Here is a 20612-nt window from a genome sequence, read left to right as displayed (position 1 = left end):
TATTTCCTTTTAATGATTTTTTCTGCCATCTCTTTACTATGAAGATAAAAAGCATAGTGCAGCCTTGCTTTCTTTGGCTAATTTTGTTCAAATACAGGCTTACTACAAGATCAAAGTGTTCCCTTACTGGTCCTGCTCTAGGGAAGACAAGTTTGCTTGTTTTGGAAAAGGACTGAATACACTTTTACCTGCATTCCTTCAGTAACGATCCATAGTCACATTTTGATTTGTGGAATGAAGTCACAGTCATCAGCTGGTGCTCTGGTGCTTTCTTTTGACATCAGCAGTGTGCAGCCTGACCATAGGCATTTAACCTCTCCACACCTCCACTGTGCTATCTATAAAGTAGATCTGTTTCAGGTTTAGAAGACAAGGATGAGAAAAATACTTTCTTAATAGAAATTCTGAGATAATCCTTGTAAAGTTCCTTAATAAACTGCAATCAACTATTTGAACTAGTTTTTGCAGTGTACAGGTGTCTGCACATTAAAGATGTGTGTGAAGAGGAATGTGATGGCAATGTTCAATGTCAGCTGCTATTCCATCCTCTTCCACATCCAGTTTGTAAAGAGGCTACCCACTGAATTCATGCTGTTGATAGGAGATACAATTATCCATGTGCAAACTGTGCTTATACTTTATTAAAAAAGAGAGCCAGTAAGTAGCTAAAGGTTCAAATGAATAAAATACCAAACTTTTAAATTACAATATTAAAGGCTTATTTTAACAGTCACAGTGGTGAATGAAATGGCACGTTGGTTAGATACACTATAGGGAGGCATGAGATTACATTGTGTGGTTTTCAGGTGTTTAAGAAAAATAAGTTACGTATTCTGAAGTCAGATGAGGAAGAAGAGCCCCAGCCATTCTGTTGGGGTTAAGCCATCACACAACTGTGGAGTCAGGGAATACAGCTGCCACCAAAGCAGCTTTGGGGCTTGACTCCTGCTCAGCAACAGATCTGAGGTAAGAAATGATGGTAGGACGATGGATGCACTTCCAGACTCAGGTCTGCAAGATGGTGTGCAAATTATTTTCATTGTGTTTGTATATATCCAGAAAACAGCATTTATATTAACATCAGTCTCTACTCACATGCATGTTGTGAACCTCCTCTGGTTACAAAGCAACAGCAGGAAAACAAGGAGTGAAAGATGCATTGTCCTGTCAGCAGAACTCACTGAATTGAGAGGATTACTGTTAATTTCCCGAGAGCACTTTGCTTTTTAAACTAAGTTACCAGCTGCACTGTTAAAGTTCCATAGCACAGTATGAACCAGGAAATGTATAGACATTTTTCTGAGCAGCTTCCTCGATCTCTGTGAAAGAGACCCATTGTCTTACATCCCAAATGCAAGTACTTCATCTGACCTTCCCCTGCAATTTCACTCTGTAAGAGCTGCAGATAGGAGACAAGGGGGATGCTCAGGAGTCGATCCTTCCATAGGAAGAAAACACTGTGGGAAGAAAAAAGATCAGTCAAGAACCAGTGCTTAGCAGCATTTTTGTCCTTCATGTAAAAGTAGGTTTGTGTAGTTGAAGAATACTGGCTCTCTAGGTCGCTTTACTATCTCTCTTTTCATTATTGTAAGCCAGTTAATTTTTCTTCTTTATCACACTGTAAAATTATATATATCTTACATAGAAGAGATTTTTCCACACAGGCCTTTTTTTTCTGGTTAGCATCAGTTCTTGCATAGGTTGACTATACCAGTTTTCTTCAGGGAGAAATCACATATATTTCATCTAAGCTTCTGAACTTTGTCACACCAGTAAATTTTAAGGCTGCATTAGTTAGTGACTGATATTAGGGATCTGCCTTGTTGTTATTAGCTCTATTTTCCTGGCTCAACAAGCTCTACTTAATCTTCATAGTGAAGTTAAACTTCTTAAGTACTTACTTCTTTCTCTCAGCCCCTGCCCAAAGCTGCGGTAGACATGAATCAGTGCCCAAAACAAAACAGATTTTATTGCAACAGAAATGAAAGAGCCGATAATGAAAGCAGCTTCTAGGGTGTAAGAATTCCCTTTGCCCCACTCTCTTATCACCTGCAGCAAAACAGAGACATACAGCAATTAACACCTAGTGCCACAAAACCTTGAAGGCATAAAATGCAATCAACCACTATATCTGTGAAAGGAGTCACTAGATTGTATCTGGGGGGGAAAACCCCATTCACTTTTAAATTATCTTGCTTTCCTGATGACATGATTCTCTAGCTGCAAATCGACAGGCTAAATGCATTATACCTTTTGATCTCTACATCACTGAAGTCATATGAAACAGTATTGTGTCCAGATTGAACAAGCAATTAAACTGGAGATAAGGAAGCCAGACTTCATCTTACATCTCAGTTTGTTTCTGCTGTATAATACAGAATGGAGTTATGTTCCCTGGCTGCCATTGTACTGTTATTGTCATGTGTGTGGGGGGGGGACAGCTTCACGATCCCATTTTCATTCCCTGCTGGCCCAATTACTGTGCTTATGATGTTAGTAATTGCCTCACCTGTGATCTGACACAGAGAAAATGGCAAATTTTAATTAAAAGCAACAATATTTATATCCTGCAGCTATCTGCTGCATTGAAGAAGGATCACTGCCCCAACAGGGTTAGTGATTATCAGGATGAGATTAAAAAAAAAATAGTTCTGACGCCTTTGGTCTGTTAGCAAACCTAATAGTGTATCCCAAATCAAGATGCTAAAATAATTGGGTTTGGAGAAGCAACTATATTGCAGGTCTAGCACAGAGAAGTATTGCATTGCATGTCCATGTCCTCATTTGCTGGTCACTCTTGTGTGTTCATTATCATGCAAAAAAGGAAGGAGACTGAGCTACTTTCAAGTTGTCATGTTATATCAGAAGCCATCCCCTGTACTTCCTAACTGCAGTACAAGTATAGCCATCAAAGACAGCGTGTGGTCCTTCTGTGCTTTGCCAGATCAAACAGGCCCATGAGTAATTGGAAGAGCCTGATTTGACTACATCCTTCAGTAAATAAAACCCCAGGGACTGGATGGACTTTTATTAGTATCTGGAGATTATTTATGTGAAAAATTAAAAACACTGGCTCCTCTCAGCATTCAAACCCTTGCCATGATGAACAATCTGCCTTGTCCTTGCCCTTTTTCCTTACCTCCTTTCAAATGTGCTGTGGGAGGTGCTCGGGTGTCCTAGTGATAAGTGCTTTATCACTATCACAGCGCCAAAAAAACTGCCTAACACTGGAGTTTGTTTGGCTTACATTGTCTTTTGTTTTGGCTACGATCAGGATGGAGAGCTGGAGATGCTGCCTAAGAAATTCTTTCCAATATAATGACTTGAGGCCCTGCAGATGGTCAGATGCTCTGGCACCACTTCAGACCTCTTGTGAAGGAGGGGAGGCATTTTTTAGGAGCTATGTATCTTCTACTGGAAGATTTTGTGGTATCTTTCCCTAATCATTCTGGACACTTTGCCAGTTGCAGACTTCCAGAGCCTCTCCCTCTGACTAATCTGTTCAAGAGCACTTTGGCCTTGTCCCTGCATTGAAAAGTTGATCCTGAAGAGGTAGAATATGCAGTAATGAAGAGGCCTCCAGCCCTGCTCCTTGTTATTGAGCAAGTAAGTTGGATGAATTACCGTGTAAAGCAGGTAGATGAGAAAAGCTACTTCAGGTATGTTCTGAGTCAGAAAAATCCACACTAGAGGCTTCAGTTCTTTTAAAATCTGTAAAATAAGATGAGATATATACAGGTTTATAACTTGCTATATGTTCTATAGGGCTACACATAGTTGATTTTTCAATAGCATTTGAAGTGTTGGTCTAGCTGAGCTCTCAGTTACAACTTTGCTCTCCACTTGCCTTCTCTGCCTATGTTTTTAGCAGGAAATGTGGTCTCTGTTTTCCACTGATGTACCTTTTATTTGGATTTGCTCTGACTTAAACATTTTCATAGCTAACAGACTGAAAGTGCTCTATGACTTTTCTCCACCTTTGTTTCTACCACAGAGAAGTCACTGAGAACCAAATGTGGGGGAAGCAAGAGGATTTAACTGTCAGGAAAATTTTGTTTCACAACAAACCATAGGACCTTCCTGCATGTAGCAGCTTGCAGCTCTCCTAAACTGGAAGGGCAGGTCTGAACAAAGGAAAGAAAACCAGCTGAGTCACTGGGAATGAAAGCAGTGACAGCACCACTGCTATGGTAAGATTCAATGCATCTGATCAATCACAGATTCCCCCCCAGACCAATACTGATTCTTCTGCAAGTGTCAAGATGCAAACTTCTACAAAAGCACCAAAGGAATTACCCCCCCCAGGGGAGTTTGTTCTCTGCAACCTCTACTACTGTTTCCCATCTTCTGTGGTACTGCATAGTCCTCCTCTGAGGATAAGACCAAAAGGCAAAGTAAAAAAAAGGCTGAGAAACAAGAGGAGGAAAGAGAGAATTAGTAATTAATGGGAGGAGAAAAATAATGGAGATAGGAAAATCCACTAAAGTAAATGGGAGAGCACATACATAAATAGAATTAAAAATAATAAATAATCCACTTGTGAAATGGCATCAACCCAGAAACAAGGGCACATGAGGTTTAGCTCTGCTTTCAGGTACTGCAGTTACCAGAAACAACTGGGTATGAGGCATTTCCAAGTTTTCCCTTCTATTATGCTTATATTTTCTGGTGGATTATGTATATCTCCATAACTTTCTTACCCAATAACCTCACAGCAGGTGCAGCTTCTGCGAGCACCAAAATAGACCATGATGTGTGTTTCTTTACTGCTGCATCACCTGCAAGAAGCTAATTGTGGAAAACTTGTCTGAACAGGGTAAGGAAAAGGAGTTCTTATCATTGCACCTCTGTCAAGCTGTCTACATTCTGTCTGAAACAGAATCTTTTTTACCTTGGATGCAAAGCTACTAGACTTCCATGAAATGTATCCACCTTTAAGTTGCTGTTGCCCTGCAGGGCTGCCACTTACTGAAAAATAATTTAATGCTGCATTTAATAATTATGCATTTCCTATTTCTAGTTAGACATGAAGGTGTTAACTTCTTCCAGTAGATAAATCAGTAATGTACCTAGACAGGGTTAAAAGTAGCTTTCAGGTGGTTCTAGTTTTGAGCAAAGGGCAAGAATATGTACTTATCCCTAGGACATTTACTACTTGAACTATTAAGAAATATGTTTGCTATTGCATAATATCTAGTATGTTAAACCAGAAGACTACCTAACTAAAGCACCTCTTTCTTTAGAGAAAGTGTCTCTTTTAATATCTAAAAGCAAAGCAAGGCAAAGCAAAGAATTTGTGAATAGCAACTACTCAGATCAACTTTGTTTCTGATGGTGGAAGAAAAGTAGCTGAAAGGTTTACATTTTAATCCTAGCAGGAAAGTAGACCTGGTTCTGATTCCTCCCTTCTTTCCACACATGCTACGCTTTAACTGAAAGCAAAGACCCAGTACTTCATAAAAGTATACAAGGAGCTCCTATTCACCTAACATTACCAAGGTATCTGAAAAGCTCAGTGCTTGGTGCTATCTCCATTTTTAGAAAGAAAAGCCATCAAATGAATGGTTAAAGCAAATACTCCAGGAGCCTAAAACAAACCAACAAACCCCCAAACCCCCTAAACTCCTTCCTGGTAATAAAAGACTAACATATCTGATGTACTTTGGCCCTGCTCCAGCAATCGTTCTTGGAACAGAGTTCTCAAGATATCAGAGGAAGTTGTCTGATTGGCAAAAGAAATCCTTACGTTAACCTGAAAACTGTCACTGACCTTGAAAGAAGCTGCCCCAGTAAAAGACCACTCATCTTTTTGGTCAGGTTTCCTAAGGATGTAAGGCCTATGCAGTCTCACTGTGTCTGTGTATCCATCTTCTTAACGACTTGGAGGAGTGTTGGCAGTTTCACCTGACCTTAATCAGACAGGCAGAAATGTTGAAGACACTGTGATCCTACAGGTTTCATTAAAGTAGGTGATCAAGGACTGAGAATAAAACAATGTCCCTGAGAAAGGAATGATGACAGTGTGATGTTTCAGCCTGTATGCTTAGCTGAGAGAAACAGATTTACAAGAAACCTGACTTCATTATTGTTGGTGCTCTTGTTTTCCGCTGGCATCCATTCTGGAGCCCTTCCAGTTAGCAGTGTTACGTAGAATGGGATGGCTGTGCCTTCCCAGCCTGTGAAGGGTTCAGGGTGTTGTAGTTTCAGAAGTTGACTATTGACTTGCTTGTCAACAAGAAGTTGACTTGCTAGTGTTGCTGTTTAGCTTAACACTTACTGCGATGATGCTGATGGACACCTTCAGGCAGGCCCAAAGAACCCCTGTTGCTGAGATGATGTTATGTAGAAGGGTGATCTCATGCAGGCTTATCAGAAGAACACACAAGCAGAGCTGAAGGAGAAGAGGTAAAGATTTGGTAAAATTACTGGTTTGAGACCAAAAAATACCTGACACAAATTGAGCAGTCTTAAGCTATTCTCAACAGGAGAGAAAAAAAGAGAACCCAGGGGAAGAGAGATCTATACCTGTGCCTGAAGATCAAAGGTCAACATAGAAAAGCAGAGATTCATCATGAAGTATTGTGACTGTAGGCTTTCTAGAGCACCCCCTACTCGAAAGGCCATCATGCTTTGACTCTGGATGAGGATGATGGCACAGATCACATCAAAGGAGCCAACCAGAAGGATCAGAATGAAGCGAGCCTGATGGGAAAGAGAAATAAGGATGTGACTGGCCATGCAGTGAGTAAATTATTTGACATTCATGCTATTTTCAGATACTGTCATAAAGAAGCCCATAGAATAGATCAGAGAAACAGAGTTGCAATTGTGGGAGTGCACATTTTGTTACTCAATGATAGGAATAATTCAGTCTGATTTTTATTTTATCAGCTATCTCACTTTTCTAAGATTTTCAAACACAGAAAGTGGAGAAAAGTTCATTAAAAGAAGGAGACTAACCAGGAGTTTTGGCTTTTGCTCAGCAGAGAGAACTGTGAAGTTGACAACGGACCGAAACATCACTAGCAGGATGGAAAGCACAAAGACGATGAGTTCCTGGCGATTCTCCTGCAGGATTCCTCTAGTCACATAGTATACACAGAACACTGGGAAGGAGAGGAAAGGGCAGTTACCAGGTGAACACAGACTTCACGTGACACAATTTTTCAATGTGCTCAATCCAGATGACAAAATGGAAGTATTAAAACTGTGTAACTTGGGTTTCTCAGTCAAGAGTGTCATTATTCTTACCAAGGAGCCTGAATCACATACTTAAAATGAGTACACCCCTGTGGTTAGCATGCAAAAAAAGCCATCTGTGCTATCCAAACTGGCAGCTATGGGATGTTACTCTTAATACTCTATTGAACATTGTGTTGAATAGTGTATTTGAATTAAATGAAGCAGCAGCATTTTTATTAAGAACTCTAATTGCATAATCCTCCCAGTGAGAGTAATTCAAGTGACTAACAAGCAATTTATTACTTGTACATGTACCTTTACAGCATTGTTTGTGTGGTTCTGACCACTGTAAATGGCTTGTGTGTTGAACTGAAACTGGATTCCTAATAGTTTATTTCTATTGTGGAGGTTTTGAAACACCCCACCTGCAAACTATAGTCCTGAAAAGAACTGGTTCAGGAAAGTGCTGAGTTATGTTTTTGTAAAATACATTGCTACCATTGCTGAAGTCCACACTGTTTGGAGAAAGCTTAAATAAGGAAAAGGCTTTCTTTTCATAAAAGCAGGAATCAGTTTTTTGCTCTTATCTAGGATGCTCCTGGAAACACTAGTTAATCCTTACTGTAAACAAAGTAACAAGAGATTTGTTTTTCCACAGGGCTACTTCCTTAATTCTGCACATCAATTTCCTTTTGCTAGGCTGGGACAAAGTACTATAGAGGTTTTCAAGGTAACATAATAACTTCAGTCTCTGTAAACAAACCTTCTAGTGAAAGAACTTCCTTTGGGGGGTTTTTCACTTTTATTAGCAGAGATTACGACAACAGCAAATGACTGGGAAATCACAAAGTGAATCATGGGATTTTTTGGCATGCTTATGACTTCAGGAAGACCTGACCAATTTAAGTCAGTATTTCCTTGTTTTGCAAACTGAGCTCCTAAATCAGAGGAAGACTGTACGAGTAATTGGAAAATGCAACTTTTAATGAGCATTAAGATTTTTTTAAAGATAGCAAATGCACATTTCTGGTTTTAGTAAGTGAACAGTTTTCAGTAAATTAAATCCCAAACCCTCTTTAAAGTAAAGATCTCAAGTGGTAAATCCAAGAAACTCTTACAGCCAGGGCCTCTGCTTTTCTTTAAAGAGCTATCATCAGTTCTGTCAGTCTGTCTGCCTCATAGAAAACATGGGGTTTGCATGCTTAATGAGGTTAACTTACACATCTTAAAATTTCAAAGTAGGCAAATCATAGTTTTAACATGTTCGATGAATGATATTGTTTTTACTGACTAAAATGTTGAAAAAACAAACGCTGTTTACAGTAAAGCTTTGAAATCTGAAGCAATGTGTTAAAAATACACATTAAATCTTTTTCCTGATTTAAACCAGAGGTTTGTGAGAGGGGTGCATGTCCTCCTGCCTGTGTGTTGCAGCATAAAATACTAACCAACGGAAGGTAGTAGGGTGAAAAACAGACTAGCAAGCATGCTTTCAACTTGCCCATTTATAACATCCCAGGATTCATCTGATTTATTACAAAGGTTCTTCATTTCCCTTTGAAGCCCCAAACAGTGGTTGCTAACAAAACCAGTGTGTCAGAGGAGAGGCACCAGGGGTTTGTTCTAATGTAGCAATTTGTGTTGGTAAGCTGAGTCCTGGGTGAAAAGCTGCTAATCAAAATGGTGTTTTGGGATAAAGGTATTGTTTGGATGTGGCTAATTATAGAATCTAGAACAAATCTATTGTCTTTGTTCCCTCTGGATGAAAGCTGGGAAGCAATGACTGATTATGATGAGTGTGCACTGCTCCTTTCTACACTCCCAGTGTAGGAAGTACTCCCAGAGTCCATTCTTTTCTACACTGTTTTGGCCAGCAAGCCAACAGCCAAGACCTGCTAAAGCCATTGAAAAGGACTCCCTAAAATACTTATAGGTGTACTTATTTTAATGTTAAGTTTCATTTCTACTTAATGCAAATGGACCCAGGAATATGAACACCAGTTTCTACTGAAGCTCTAATGGGAAATATCGAAGGAAGTTTGGCTTTTGTTTCCAGTAGGACAATAATGATCAGACAAAGAGTGCTTTAAAAAACCAAGGTCCTTATTCTCTTTTATTAAAACACTTCAGGCAAAGCAACATCCTTGCAGGAACTGAACACACAGAGATGACTTGATGTTTTCTTTTTCAGATCAAGCTATGTATGTTTGGTTTCTTGCCATGTAAGATGATGCCTTGAAGCTAACTACAACTCAGTATAAGCATGGCTCATGTTAGAAGATGTATGCTCTATGACAAGACTTGGAGCCTGGATATCTCTGGAATCCCCAGCGTATTATGGCATAGACATTAAAATGGAAAATGGTAAGCTCTGAACATTCAGTATGTTTTACATGAAGTGACAGTGCTCTGAAGGCAAAATCATTGCCACATCTGCCTGAGGAAAGGCCAATGAGAAAGCAAATTATAGGAGAACTTCCTAAAACATGAGTATTTTTCATACTCTTCACACATGAATTTACTGTCAATGACACCACATCTATTAATGGTCCTTTCACTTTTAGTGGGAAAAGCCACAGTGGGAAAAACATCTAGCTTCTTAGTGCTGAGCTATAGACGATTCTATGTGGAACACATCAGGCCAAATGGACTGAAATAAGAAACTTCAGTTGCTGCTTAATTACTACCTTGGGGAAAAAATGTATTTGTTTTAAAATACAAACTGTTTCTTACCAACTCCAATTAACTGAATAAGAGAAATGGTGAAATCTTCCTCAGTCTGTCGAACGAGTGTCTCTATGGTTAGCCCTATGACACTCAGCAGAGACAAGATAGTGACACAGAAGTAGATCTTCACAGGAAATGAGAGCTCTGAACAAGGCTTTATCTGTAAAGGAAGGACATTCTTAAACATGTACAGACTAGTTGCTGCTCCTAAAAAGATGGCACCAGGCCAGCAAAGCCTGCTTTGCTTCCATGTGAGGTTGGCAGTGCCAGGAAAAAGGAACTGGAGTTGCTGGGAGCTTGGCCTGAACCACCACTCCCTGGGGATCATTCAGCATTGGATGGCCATGCTTTTTATGGACATCAGGAATGCCGGAGCTGTGTTGGCTATTGGAAATCACAGGTTTCTTATTATTAAACAGGTTTATTTAAGTAAAACCAGCCGGTTTTGAGAACACGGCAGGGCTTGAGTCGCTGCACGGTTGGACCGAGGCACCAACAGCCCCGTGGCTGTTTGATAACACAGTTTTAACGGGCATAAACCCCGTTTGCCCTCACGTCCCCGACTTCTTTCGGACCCTCAGGTCGGCCTTAGCGGCGGAAGCAAACAGGACGGTGTACTCACTGGGCCACAGGGCGTGGGGATGAGCTGCCGGTGCCGGGGGGTGAGGTTCGGCTGGGGGGGAGCTCCGCTGCCGCTGCAGAGGACAGAAACTGGGAATGGGAACGGGAACCATCACCGGCACGGCCCACCCGCCAGCAGGGACCACTCGCTCCCTCACAAGTGGGCCGTACCAACCGGAGGAGGGGGCGGAGGAGCAGCCCAGGCCCCTCCCCTCCCCGGCTCACGCCCTCCCGGGTAACGGGGCGGGGGAGAGCCGAGAGCCACCCCCTGCTCCTCGCTTGGTTCCGCCCAGCCTCCCCTCCCTCCGCCTCCCATGGCGCTCCGCCGGTTCTCGCCGCTACCTGTCCTCGGCGCCCTCCATGGCCGCTCCGGTAACGGTAACGGGACCTACATGGCTGCGGTGGCAACGCGCGGGTTCCGGGCAGCGCCCACACTTCCGGGGCAGGCCGGGCGAGCGCGGAACGTCACTTCCCCGTCCCGGGTAACGGGATGCTCTGCTCCGTGGTCCCCCACGCTCCGGTGCGTTCCTGAGGCGGAGCGGCCGCGGCAGGGCCAGCCGGGCCGGTGCTTCTCGCCCGGCTCGGTGTGAGGCGCAGGCCCCGAGCGGAGCGCCTGGCGGAGCCGTGTGTGGGCTCAGCCGGCTGCACCCTCTGTAACCTCTCTTCCTTTGTGTTCACTGTTCTTTTGTGGTGGTTTTCTCCCCAAAATGGCGCCCCGTTGTCCGCACGTCGCGACCGGGCAGCAAACGGCTGCTGTGACAAAAGGGCCCAGGCCCCAGCTCCGTTCCCGGCTGTTGTCTCCCGGGAGCGCGCCCGGTCCATCCATCACCCATCCCCGCAGGTCGGCCCTGGGGGCGTGCGCGGCGAGAGCGCTGCCAGAGGAGGGTTGAGCTCCCCCCGGTGGGACCGGGAGCGGTGCCCGGCTCTTGGGAGGGAGCACCGGCACCGGGCTGTGCTGCAGGCGGAGATCCGCAGTCCGAGTGCTGTCTCCCCACGAGGAGGGGGGGATCGGTGCTGCTTCATGCAAAGGAGGTGCGCTCTGCAGAGTCCTTGAGCCGGGAAGTCGGGTCTGAAGGTCGAGGTACAGCACCGCTCCCGGGAGGGGATCTGACCCGCCGTGCAGCCGATCTCCCGTTCGGGATGCTCGGCCGGCCCCGAAGGCTGCGGGATACGGAACGTCCGCGGGTCTGCCCGGTACCTGGTCCGATGAGGGCAGGGAAGGGTTTAGGACTGAGTGACTGGAAGTACAGCTGGACTACGGGAAAGTACTGAGCTATTTCCATCTTTTCGCATATTTTTTATTTTATGTTTCATTTTAAGATCTGGTTTAGTGACAAGATGATGGAGAACGGCATTAAACTGACAGAGGGGAGGTTTAGATTAGTTATTAGGAAGAAGTTCTTCACTGTGAGGGTGCTGAGGCGCTGGCACAGGGTGCCCAGAGAAGCTGTGGCTGCCCCATCCCTGGCAGTGCTCAAGGCCAAGTTGGACACTGGGGCTTGGAGCAAACTGCTCCAGTAGAAGAGGTCCCTGCCCGTGGCAGGGGTTGGAGCTGAAGGAGCTTCTTAATTTGATAATTTCTTTAAAAACAGGGTTAAATCTGCATTTTTTTATGAGAAGGAAGTTTAAGTGAATACCGTTATGAGGATTTTTGACATGTGTCAGTGATAACCACATTAAAACAATTCAATATTGAGTTGGGTTTATCTCTTGCCAAGCTTATTCGCCATATTTTTCCACCTTTAATGCAACATTCTTATTGCTAACATAGTTAAAAGTTGGAGAAGATACAAGGAAGAGTACAAAACACGCTGCACACTGCTGTTCTTTTGAGCTGCAAGACTGATTCTGTGTGTGTCATCCAAGAACCAACCACTGCCACGTTTTCATCTATTGGTAAACATCGGCTGCGGGTTAGTCTTAAGGGAGGATGACTGAATCAGTTCCAGATGGAGAACTCTCTCAGCTCATTTAAGATCTTCCAGTTGATTTCAGACAGCAGGTCAGTAATTTAAGCGTGTTCTTTTTTGATGTTGTGCTTCCTGCCATGTGTGGTACCAGTGCTATCAAATATGATACTGGTGCTGCTGAGGGTGGGAGGTTCATTGTGCAGAACTGCTTTTGGTTTTAATTGAGTAGCAGAAACAGGAAAAGTATTACAAAATTGTGATAACTGTTCTGAAGATGGAGGGCTTTTAATACAAGTACATGGTTTTAACGTGAGTGGGTCAGAAGGTCCTGTACCTCAGCATGCTGCTGGCTCGATTTCCTGGTAAAATGGCAAGAAATTAAGGGGATAGGGGTGGAAACCTTCTGTGCATGGCCGTAATACCAGAAACAGAACTGGAGGGATGGAAAATTTCAGTGTAAAGTAGGAAATCAAAACTGAAGCACTATGTTTAACTCTTTAGTACATATTTATGATTTACTTTGAGATGTTATATTCTGTTCACATACTGACAAAATCAGCAGTAGCTCTTGTTATAGCTCTTGTTTTTTTGCTTGCCATTGATTATTTCTTGTGCTGCCCACTGTATGATGCACCGTAGTGCTATGATCTCATTTCAGGCAGCTTTTCCAAGACGTCCGGTGATCCCCCTCCAGTGATTACTTTTTAACTGCGTAACATAATCCATATCTTGTTTATCCAACAAATTTTCTTCTGGATAAAAGTATTTCAAGTGTAATTTCTCCTAGTGTGTGTTTGTTGAGCAGCAGAAGAGGTCCTGTCCATCCATTCTCATCTGATTCATCCTGTTTTCTTTTACTCCTAAAACACAGACTGCAAAATAGGAAGCAGAAAAGCCAGTGGTGTGTTTTAGTGTTGTAGATAAGCTGCTCACACGCAATTTCTTTATTTCTTAATATGGACTTTGAATCTGTTAGCATCTTGATACCAACTAACATTACATGACTTAAGAATAAAGGTCACTGTTTGTTTTTGTTACTCCCTGTACTCTTCTACTGTAGCTGGCCATCCTTCGGGTAATTTACAAAAGGAGAAACCTGTGGTTGCAAATTATTTGATGCCAGATCTTTTAAAATGGCAAATACTAATATTGAATTGCAAGCTCACATTTACCAGGATAACTGTGGTTATGATGACTAGACGTTACAGTCCTTGATTATTGACTCCAGTTGATAACAGGTCAGTTAGTGGTAAGGGAACAGGCTCTTGCCCAGATTTTCTGGGTTGTGAAGATTTTTGTGTTGAGTGGTTATAAGAAGATCTTAGACTGAGGTCAAAGAAACTGTAGAATCTTGAAGAGGAGCTCATTATAACTGAAAAGGCTGTGTTGACATGTGAAGTCTTCTGTGTTTGCGCATGCTGTTTTAGATCTCCCTTATCTAAATGTGTGCTTAGCCTTGGGATCATATTAGGAGTGCAAACTCCAGTTTGATAGACAAGCTATTAAAGTCTTTTTTTGCTTGTGTAAACTGCAGGTGAAATGTGGTATCTTTGCTGCATCAGGGATTACGGATGTCACTATGTTCAGAGCTACACGCTTTTTTACTTCTTTCTCTATTTTTGTCATTCTAGGCAGAAAAAATGGAATAGACCACACAAAGCAGCATGTGGAGTTCATCTTTATGCAAGATGTAATTTGGAGGACCAAAAGAGGACACTTCTTCAGGCCATGGGAGATGAAACACTGAGCACATGATAGTTTTGTTTCATCCAAGCGCTGTTCTCTGCTAAGTCAATGTTGATTTGTATTAAGGACAAATACTGATTTCTTCAGGTCAGCATGTCGACTGTGACGAGTGCTCAGACACCAGAGGAACTTAATCCTCCCTCCCTTGAAGAAAAGCCAAAGGGAAAATCACTGTTTCATTTGGGTTCACTCTTCGCTAACAGGAGTGAAAAGTTTGTAATTGCCAGGAGTGACAGTGTGCCAGAGGAGAACGTGCTGAAAATAACCATCACAGAGACCACGGTCATTGAGTCGGACTTGGGCATCTGGAATTCTCATGCTCTCATCTACCTCACTTTGTGGTTTTTCTTCAGCTTTTGCACCCTTTTTCTTAACAAGTACATTCTTTCATTACTGGAAGGAGAGCCCAGCATGCTAGGTAACCATATCTCTGTTACACTTTAATTCCAGTCAGATATTTGACAATACCACTTCCTCCACTATAAAATTGAGAGACAAAATGGTTCAACTGAAGTGAAAAAGACCTAGTTAGGAGGTGTGGGTTGGATCTCAGGGTTGGGAACTCAAGAGTTGTGATCTCAGCCTGTGAAGGGGAATCTGACACTGTCCTTTCCTCTGCTTCCTGAAAGATGGTGTCTGAGAGCTAAGAGCCATAAAGCAGAATGCGCTTTTTTCTCTGTGTTGGAGGGTAGTGTGGGTTTTTACAGAAAATAAAATCTTGTGATTTATGCTTTTTTTCCCCTCTCATCTTTCTTTAGGTGCTGTTCAGATGCTTTCAACCACCTTTATCGGCTGTATCAAAATGTTTGTTCCATGCTGCTTATATCAACACAAAACACGCATCTCTTATCCGCCTAATTTCATCATGATAATGCTGTTTGTTGGATTAATGAGGTAAGTGGGTAAATAATTGCTGGAGATCATTCTTCTGAACCTAAACAAATTATAATGCAATTCATTTTTTTTATCCTAGAGGTGTAAGAGTAGCTCTTAAAGCAGTGTTTTTTCTGCTTCATTTCATGTGGTGTTCCACTCCAGATTTGCAACAGTTGTCTTGGGTCTTGTCAGCTTGAAGAATGTGGCAGTTTCATTTGCAGAAACTGTGAAAAGCTCTGCACCTATTTTTACTGTTATCATGTCTCGGATGATACTGGGGGAATACACTGGTGAGTACTTCACATTGAAATGTGATTTCCACTTGCAATCTCATGCTCTTTGCTTGAAGAGATTTTGCTTCTTAAAAGTTGTAAGTCATAGAAGTAATACAGAAGCCACGTTATAGATTGCTTTGTGATGCAAATGGCAGAAGGCTGGAATGAGCCAGAGGAAGAAGAGTTAATTCAGTCACAGAACAAGCAGGGAGATTATAATTTTTTCCTGTAATTTGGTGAAAAAAGATCCGTTTTCTTTCTTCAAAGGAGATAGATCAGTAAGCACATGTCCATATTGTTTTCAGGAGCACCCTGCTCTTGTCTAAGACCTCTATGCTTTAAAAGTCAGTCACATAAGTTGCTCTTTCTTTCAACTAAAGAAATTAAGGTAGAATTTAAGCTTTCAAAAACTACAGCATCCAGTACCTGTAACTGGAAGTACATGAATTAAACTCAGATTTCAATTTTTCCTTTGCTTTGCAGGATTGCTGGTTAACCTCTCCCTGATTCCTGTTATGGGTGGGCTAGCTCTGTGTACAGCTACTGAAATCAGTTTCAACATTCTAGGTTTCTCGGCAGCTTTATCTACTAATATCATGGACTGGTAAGACAGTGATAGTTTCACATTGTAGAATAAAAGATACTTTTTAGATAGAAGACAATTGTTGCTTGTGGTTGGGTTTGTACACTACCTGAAAGTGACGGTATTTAAAGTTATTTTAACAGAAGAGAGTTTCTCTGTCATATCTGCTAGCATTAATGAGATTGAAAAATAGTACAACTCTTAGTTTAAAGGAGTTAGACCAAACTTCTGTCTGTAGTTGTATAATGTGTGGCAAACTTGTCTACCTGTGTATGGGAAATGACTTTCTGATTATTTGTCCTAACTAAAATACAAGTAAATGGTGTTTGTTTGTGTTTTCCAGTTTGCAAAATGTCTTTTCCAAAAAGCTACTCAGTGGAGATAAATACAGATTTTCGTAAGTATTAAAAATATTTCAGAGTTGCTTATAGATGGAATCTGGGCTGCACAAGAAACCATGTCTTTATGATTATACTGCACCAAGATTTTCTTACAGGCTGTTTACCTAAATCATTTTATCAGGGAAAGAAAAGTCCCCTATCCTCAGATCCCACTGCAGCAGGTTTGAGTTTCATAGCTGACTAAAACTCTGAGCATACCCACAGCGAGTTATCTTTACACAGAAACAACTCAGTACTCTGTTGTCATAAACCATCCCTTAATGTTATTAGGCTTGTAGAAATGAACGTAAGAATTCGTTTCATGTTTTAACTATGAAACTTGAGCCAGGAGTCAAAATTTGTGGTAAGATACACCTATAGCTGTGTGTATGTATTTTAACACAGGATAAAGTGCTAGTTTTGGTCTTGAAGGCACGTGCCTTTTTATCTTCATCTCAGCCAACACAAAAAGCAGAACACTGTCTTTGCAAGAGACTGCTAAATTGATTGTCCCTAAAGCTTGGTAAATGGCATTTATTACTTTTGATACCTGTAAATACAATAATGATGCAGCCTTCTTCGGCTCTAAGAAAGAGGAAGCTTTTAATCATTTAATCATTGTTTCTTACCCTTTGTAGAGCCCCAGAGCTTCAGTTCTACACAAGTGCTGCTGCAGTGGTTATGCTTATTCCAGCCTGGATATTTTTCATGGTAAGATAGATTTATGTTTTCTTTTTTCACTTGTGAGCAGAATGTGCCACTGGGGTTAGGTTTTGTTTTGCTGATATTTAACTGTAAAACTCTCTGCTTATAATAATAATGACTCGAATGGAAAATCACTTTGAGATTTGCTTATAAACTAAACTCTTGAATTCCTCTTTTTTTGTTGTTCAGGATGTGCCTGTGATTGGGAAAAGTGGGAGGAGTTTCAGCTACAACCAAGATATTGTCATACTTCTCTTAATAGATGGCGTCTTGTTCCACCTACAAAGTGTTACAGCCTATGCCCTGATGGGAAAAATTTCTCCTGTGACTTTCAGGTAAAACTGTTCCTGTGTCAGGAACACTGTTTTATTTTCTCTTTCTTGCTTAGTATTTCTCTTGAGAACTAGGCAGTAAAAGTATTGTGCAAAGAAAGAAATAATGGAAATGCATAAATGCATCAAGTGAAGAAGAAAACTTTTCACATCTGGATGGCTACACTGTGATTTGCTCCCTCGCTGTGAGGAGAGCAGCATTTGAGCCATGCTGTTTTGCTTAGGGAACACAGGTACTCTATTCAGATTTAACAGCCATTCCTTAAAGCTGGTTAATGAGGAACCCTTCAATCCAACATTGAAGCTTCCATTTGCTTCAGTACAGAATATGAGCAATTACTTCTGTCTTCCTTTTTTCTGAAGCATGACACGGCTCAAGCTGTATTTACTGAATGATGTGTAATTTAAAGGCAGCTTCCACTTACATTGTCAGATATCAGCAGCTTTGTTAGGCTGTTGCACAATTCTGATTCAATAATTGCTCTTCTGTATGCCTAGCCCTAGGGCCTCTGGGGTAATCCTGATCCTAAACTTTGAAAGTCTTAAACTTGTATGTGGGATATGAGAGCTTTCTTTGGCCTTAATTTCTATATTCCTTTTCCAGTGTTGCCAGTACTGTGAAGCATGCACTGTCGATCTGGCTAAGTATTATTGTGTTTGGTAACAAAATCACAAGCCTCTCAGCCATTGGGACTGTTCTAGTGACAATTGGAGTTCTACTATATAACAAGGCAAAGCAGCATCAGCAAGAGACTATACACAGCCTGGCAGCTGCAGCCCCACAGTCTGCACAAAGTACAGCTGAAGATACTGAGCCACTGATTTCCAAGGATTTGGAACCGTATGATTAATGTGGCCATTCATTCTTCCAACCTAGCATAATTCAGAAGGAACTCTTCCTGAAAGTGGTTGTTCCTTCAACTGTTGATGCTGATTCAGTACCTTTGAGTTCATGGCAGGTCAAGCCTGGGACTTGAAGCAGAGACAAAACAATGGGAAGAATCCAGTAAGCCTGGATATACTGAGAAACTGGTGGACCAAACAGAGGACCTAATGTCATATAACGTGGTAAATGTGGGCTTTATTGTCTGTCTTTGACTGCAAGTAACATACAAGGCTGTATTAAAGAAAGAACTTCAGTGTCTTGTGGGAAAACCATTCCTTTCTCCCTCCTCATCAACATACTGTGAAAACATAGACCCCCACTGTAATTTACCTGCTTGCAGTGGAATGAGATTGGTACATAACTGATATTCCTAGTTGGGTCTTACTCTACGTTGCCTGCGTCCTCCATTATTTGTGTGCATCACAGAGCTGGAAGAAAGAAGCCCCTCCTCTCCTAACAAGTGACTTATTCTGGTATACGTTTAGTTGAAGAGAACTCTAGCAATGAGTCCATGCCCCAAAGCAGTGACGAGCAGCTATTTCTGACCACAAAGCTAGGAATGAAAAGTGATTTTTCTACTGAACTATAACATGAAAATATTGCATCCTGGTTGCATTGACAATATTGAAACACAAGTGTACACACCTATACCTACACTGTACAAATGGAGTGTTGAATTAAATATCTGTAGTTGCCTAGAGGTAAAAAACACTGAAAATTTCTGGTGACAAAGGAAGCAGGATCTCTGTATTTCCATAAGAAACCATTTTACTATTTTAATTTCTTGCATTTTATTGTGTATTTCTGTTATGAGGAAATATTTTGGTATTATTTCTGAAAGTGCAACAAAATGCTGCCTTTTAGAAACTCAGGGTTATAATTGTGACCTATGTGCGAAGTGTTTCTGTCATTTCTGTTTATGTAAAGAATCTCAGAGCTGTCTGTGACACAGATGGAAGAGAGGTCACTAAAGGGAGGAACATTAAGCATAAACTGAGGCTGACCTTAGTTTCTACTGCTCCTAAGTTTTCCTTTTGAAGGAAATTCTGTTCTGTGGTAGATGGCAGATTAAAGGTTAACTTTTCATTTAAAAAGCCCTTAAGTATTAGCAATTAGTTTTGTGGAAAAAAAAACCACAAAACCATTCAAATGGACTTTTTGGTGACAAAACTAACAGTTAAAATGACCTGGTTCTTAGTAATTGCCAGTCTTCTGACTGCAACATGGAGTTAGAAGCATGGATAAAGTGGTCTTTATGGGAAAAACAATTTCTAAGGGGAAGTTACCACTGGAGTTCCTGCAAAGTCTTAAGCTCAAGCTTAACGTTTCCACATGTGAAGCACTGTTAGCTGTAGCAAGCTGTTCCTGCAGGACATGAAATGTGTTCCTAGAGAGCTCTGAAGAAGCCTGTCTTCAGTATTGTGTGCTTATTTTGTCTTAGCCTACTTCAGGTCACATTCCTGTAGGTGACTGGTTCCCTGGGGCATACCCCTGGAGATTTAAGCGGGAGTGAGATGTCAGATGTTTTTCATCATTGTGTATATGATGTCTGTGGATATTTTGTTTCTTTCTATTCCTATCCCTTTAGTAAAAGCCCTGCACTGTGGGCTGGAGCTCTGTGGTTTGTCTTGTAGTTACGCTTTCAAAACTCTCACTGTAGTTGGCAGAAAACAAAGCAGTTTCCATCAGATTCCTCCTCTTGCTGAAAGTGAAACAGAAGTGGTTTCTGGGTTGCCCTGCTCCATTCTCATGTAAACCCCTTCACCACCTGATGGAGTTCCGTTTTGAAAGCTCACAGGCTTTTGCCTTTCCTATTGTGGAGAACTTTGTGTGACCCTAGCAGCTGAGAGGATTTTAACTTGTTATTTCTGACCCATGTCCAAGCTATTCGTGGCTGGTTGAGCCCCACCTGTTCTGTGGCTGCACAATAATCCTCTTTTACATGGAGTTTGTTTGCACAGGGTTGATCTCATGTACTTTTCTATGCAGTATCATTGGTCTTTATTTTTACTAGATTAAACAAACCAACCTCTTTAGTGTCTGTCCACGTGTCAGACCTTTCCTTGCTCCAGTCATGAGGAATTCTCTGTTGTTGTTGTTCCTGTTGTGTAAACGAGGATTTCTGTTCTTGGCAATATTACACCCCAGGTACCTGCCTTCCCGTTGCTTTGCACGATGACAGCAGGACTGCCTGATTTCTTCTGGAAAACAGTCTCTTGGAATTCTTTCAATGGCATTTCTTGCAACCTCGCCCCAACCCTCCAGCACTGAGCTGGGGACTGCAGCTGTGTGGGGTGTTTGGTTTACATTTGTCAAGTGCATTCTCATAGGAACAGCTAAACTGTGAATTCCTGAAGAATTCCTCTCTGAGCAGCAGCCCCGCAAATGT

General features: G+C 41.7%; 2 protein-coding genes across 4 annotated transcripts; one reads left to right on the top strand and one right to left on the bottom strand.

Annotated features, from left to right (window-relative positions):
• Positions 1-610: 610 nt before the first annotated feature.
• Positions 611-11163, bottom strand: LOC101876650 (uncharacterized). Its single transcript, XM_034068312.1, has 9 exons — positions 10873-11163; positions 10532-10604; positions 9916-10069; positions 6961-7106; positions 6526-6702; positions 6278-6391; positions 3625-3711; positions 1902-2049; positions 611-1457 (listed from the first exon to the last, which is right to left on the bottom strand). Exons 1-9 carry the CDS (start codon positions 10890-10892, stop codon positions 1426-1428), a joined length of 951 nt encoding a protein of 316 aa, XP_033924203.1. The 5' UTR covers positions 10893-11163; the 3' UTR covers positions 611-1425.
• Positions 10798-18476, top strand: SLC35E2B (solute carrier family 35 member E2B). 3 transcript variants are annotated; one of them, XM_034068309.1, is made up of 10 exons: positions 10798-10908; positions 12302-12532; positions 14072-14604; positions 14945-15080; positions 15225-15352; positions 15821-15941; positions 16264-16317; positions 16939-17011; positions 17195-17340; positions 17942-18476. In XM_034068309.1, the coding sequence occupies exons 3-10, from the start codon at positions 14280-14282 to the stop codon at positions 18186-18188; spliced, it is 1230 nt and encodes a 409-aa protein (XP_033924200.1). In that variant the 5' UTR covers positions 10798-10908; positions 12302-12532; positions 14072-14279; the 3' UTR covers positions 18189-18476. The 3 variants fall into 3 exon arrangements, with proteins under 3 accessions (XP_033924200.1, XP_033924202.1, XP_033924201.1); XM_034068311.1 differs by having other exon boundaries at positions 10813-10902; XM_034068310.1 differs by having other exon boundaries at positions 10813-11050.
• Positions 18477-20612: the final 2136 nt, after the last annotated feature.

This window comes from Melopsittacus undulatus, chromosome 12, assembly GCF_012275295.1.
Source record: "Melopsittacus undulatus isolate bMelUnd1 chromosome 12, bMelUnd1.mat.Z, whole genome shotgun sequence".
In the NCBI taxonomy this organism is placed as follows: Eukaryota; Metazoa; Chordata; class Aves; order Psittaciformes; family Psittaculidae; genus Melopsittacus; species Melopsittacus undulatus.
Note: the sequence above shows the minus strand (reverse complement) of the source record. Positions and strands in the feature narration are given on the sequence as shown.